The 2,500-nt window shown below is 47.6% G+C and overlaps 1 protein-coding gene across 14 annotated transcripts in view; it reads left to right on the top strand.

Moving 5' to 3' along the window:
- The window catches only part of cyst (rho guanine nucleotide exchange factor 18 cysts), a 676,181-nt gene that overhangs the window by 646,050 nt on the left and 27,631 nt on the right, over window positions 1-2,500 (top strand). For 12 of the 14 annotated variants that reach the window (XM_070122010.1, XM_070122015.1, XM_070122012.1 and 9 more), the window contains one exon: window positions 1,199-1,330. The exons of the other annotated variants lie outside the window; for them this stretch is intronic. In XM_070122010.1, the coding sequence (XP_069978111.1) occupies window positions 1,199-1,330 (132 nt within the window). The remainder of the gene's footprint in view (window positions 1-1,198; window positions 1,331-2,500) is intronic. 14 annotated transcript variants of the gene reach the window in all.

Genomic DNA, 2,500 nt, shown 5'->3' with positions numbered 1-2,500 from the left:
GAATTGACCACAATCCTTTCGTAAGATAAAAGCCCACGTTGTAGATAAGCACCACTACCAAGGACACGTCCGCAGTACTCACACTACACAAGCTGTCCGGCCCACACGCTCTGGTCAAGCCCCGGCTCTCGCTCGGATGCTGAACCCACATCACTCGTACATTTTGTGCTCCCCCCCCCCCACTTCCCCTTGTAAAGCCAGACGTAAAGTCTTCCACAGAGGAAAAGCTAAACCTTGCCTAAGAGATGTGGGCCGCATCGTATGTGCATGTTACATAACTCTTGATGGGGGGTAAGGTGCTGTTCTGATCCTTCCCTTGGAGATCACAGGCGACGTTCACGCAGCCCGCTTCAGGCCTCAGCTGCATAGGGAGAGGGATTTTAAGAAGCCTCACCGGTCAGCTGGCCCTTCCCTGCTTTAGCGGTACCGCTCAACCCACGTATCCTGCTTATCAGCCACACGAATGCTTATTATTACACAAAGAATTAGGTTCTCAGTGAAATAAGTAAATGGCAGAAAGAGAGAAAGTAAATATTTTGCCGTTCGCCCGATTTTGCTAAGGCGTTTTGAAGTCTACGGTGTCACAACCCACATTTCATTTACTTGACCGTCAGAGCCGTTTCTTTTTATTTAGTTTCTTGTTTTATTATTTCCCCTTGCAAACTCAGTTCAGATACCCGTCTCTCTTTTGAAAAGATTTTTTTTAGATTGGTTTCAGCATTTTATAACATATCAGTCGGATTTAAGAATGAGAAGTGTTTGATAAGATATTTAAATATTTGCCATAATGTCAGGACAAGTTTATCTGAAACGCTAAGATTCTAATTTTATGAAAGTAATTTTTCTAAAATTTTAAGATTAATCATGTGTTTGATAGCAATACAGAGCATATATAAAGAGATTGCAAATTAACTAAAGTTTTCTTCCATTGTTCATTTTCTATTGCATGATCCTTTCAAGAGCATAGTTTATTCCTTGAACTACTAATAGGTTTCTTCACTGTGTGACTAAAACCATCTCTTAGCAACTCAAATTCAAACTGGAGGTTGAAATTGGTAATGTGTACACAATGGCGCACCGTGCGAGGTTCGGCTTAGCCCAGGGTGTGTGTGTGTGCAAAGCGCGGTGAGGCGGCTAGCGCGACTCCACAGTGGTGTCATGGCCCGCATGGCCCGCTAACCTTGGCCCACCCCAACAGTGGCTGCGTGTCCTGGCCCGCGCGGCCCGCTAATCCCCCGGCCCGCCCCAACAGTGGCTGCGTGTCCAGTCCCGTCCGCAGACTGTCCGGCTTCTCCCAGTGGAAGCGAGTGGCTACCAAGTTGGGAGTCAAGTAAGTCAGCGGCGCTGCTCCCCTCCCGTCAGTCCGCACGCCATGTCCCTGCTCGAGCCTCCTCGCCCTTAGCTCCCCCTCCCCTCCTCCTCGTCCTCCTCGTCCTCCTCCTGCTCCTGCTCCTCTTCCTCCTCCTCAGTGGTTACTGCTTGATTACCCTCGTGTGTAGAGCTAGTCAGCCAGTCTGCCTGCCTGCCAGCCAGCCAGCCAGCTGCCCCTGCCCCCGCCCCTGCCTAGGGCACTGACCCGAGTGCCCCGTGCCATGCCGCAGCTTTCGGCAGGTGTGTCTGGCGTCTCATCCACACCTTGCCACTGCAATCCGTCACCGCCAAAGTCTTTTCACGAGAAATGAAGAAGAAGAAGAAGAAAATAGAAATTCGGACGCGACCCCACCACCGGCAACAGCTGCTGCAACGTGCATGTCGGTTGCAGTGTTACCTGCGACGCGAATCGGGATCATTTGGACGAGGCAGCTCCTGGTCTGTGTGTATCTTGGCCCTTGCAAGATCGAAGGATGTCGGTCTTATACTTGATTAGATTTATTAAAAAAGAGAGGATTTTAGTTAAAAAGACCGTGGAGTATGAAATTTACTAAAGCAGAAATGATTTTTTGTTTGTTAAGAAGACTGCGGAAGAGTGGAGTATAATGCCTCTGTGTACGTAGAAAAGATAGGACGAAAGAAAAGGAGAAAAATCATGTAGAATGGGATTAAATACAAATTACGGGAGGGTGGAATGAAGCATGAATATGAAAAGAGATAAACAAGGGAAAAAAAAGATAATACGGGGGAAAATGACCAGTCGGAATGGAAGAGCAAAAGCGCAGGAGGTGGGGAGAAAGTGAAGAGAAGCGAAGTGGAAAATGGGAGAAAATGATTAATGGAAGGTAGATGAGAGGGAGGGAGAGACCAGGAGGAGGAGGAGAATAAATACGCGCGTGTATGTGTGTGTAAAGAATGAAAGAGAGTGAAAGCGAAAATGAAAATGGGAACGAAAACGAGAATGAGAGGGAGAAGGAAAGAGAAAGAGAATGAAAGGGGGAGGGAAAGAGAATGATAGGGAGAGGGAAAGAGAATGATAGGAAGAGGGATAGAGAATGAGAGGGAGAGGGATAGAGAAGAGAAGAGAAGAAGAGGGATAGAGAAGAGAAGGAGAGGGAAAGGGATAGAT

Source organism: Penaeus vannamei, chromosome 5, assembly GCF_042767895.1.
Source record: "Penaeus vannamei isolate JL-2024 chromosome 5, ASM4276789v1, whole genome shotgun sequence".
In the NCBI taxonomy this organism is placed as follows: domain Eukaryota; kingdom Metazoa; phylum Arthropoda; class Malacostraca; order Decapoda; family Penaeidae; genus Penaeus; species Penaeus vannamei.
This window is presented reverse-complemented; position numbering and strand designations above follow the sequence as displayed.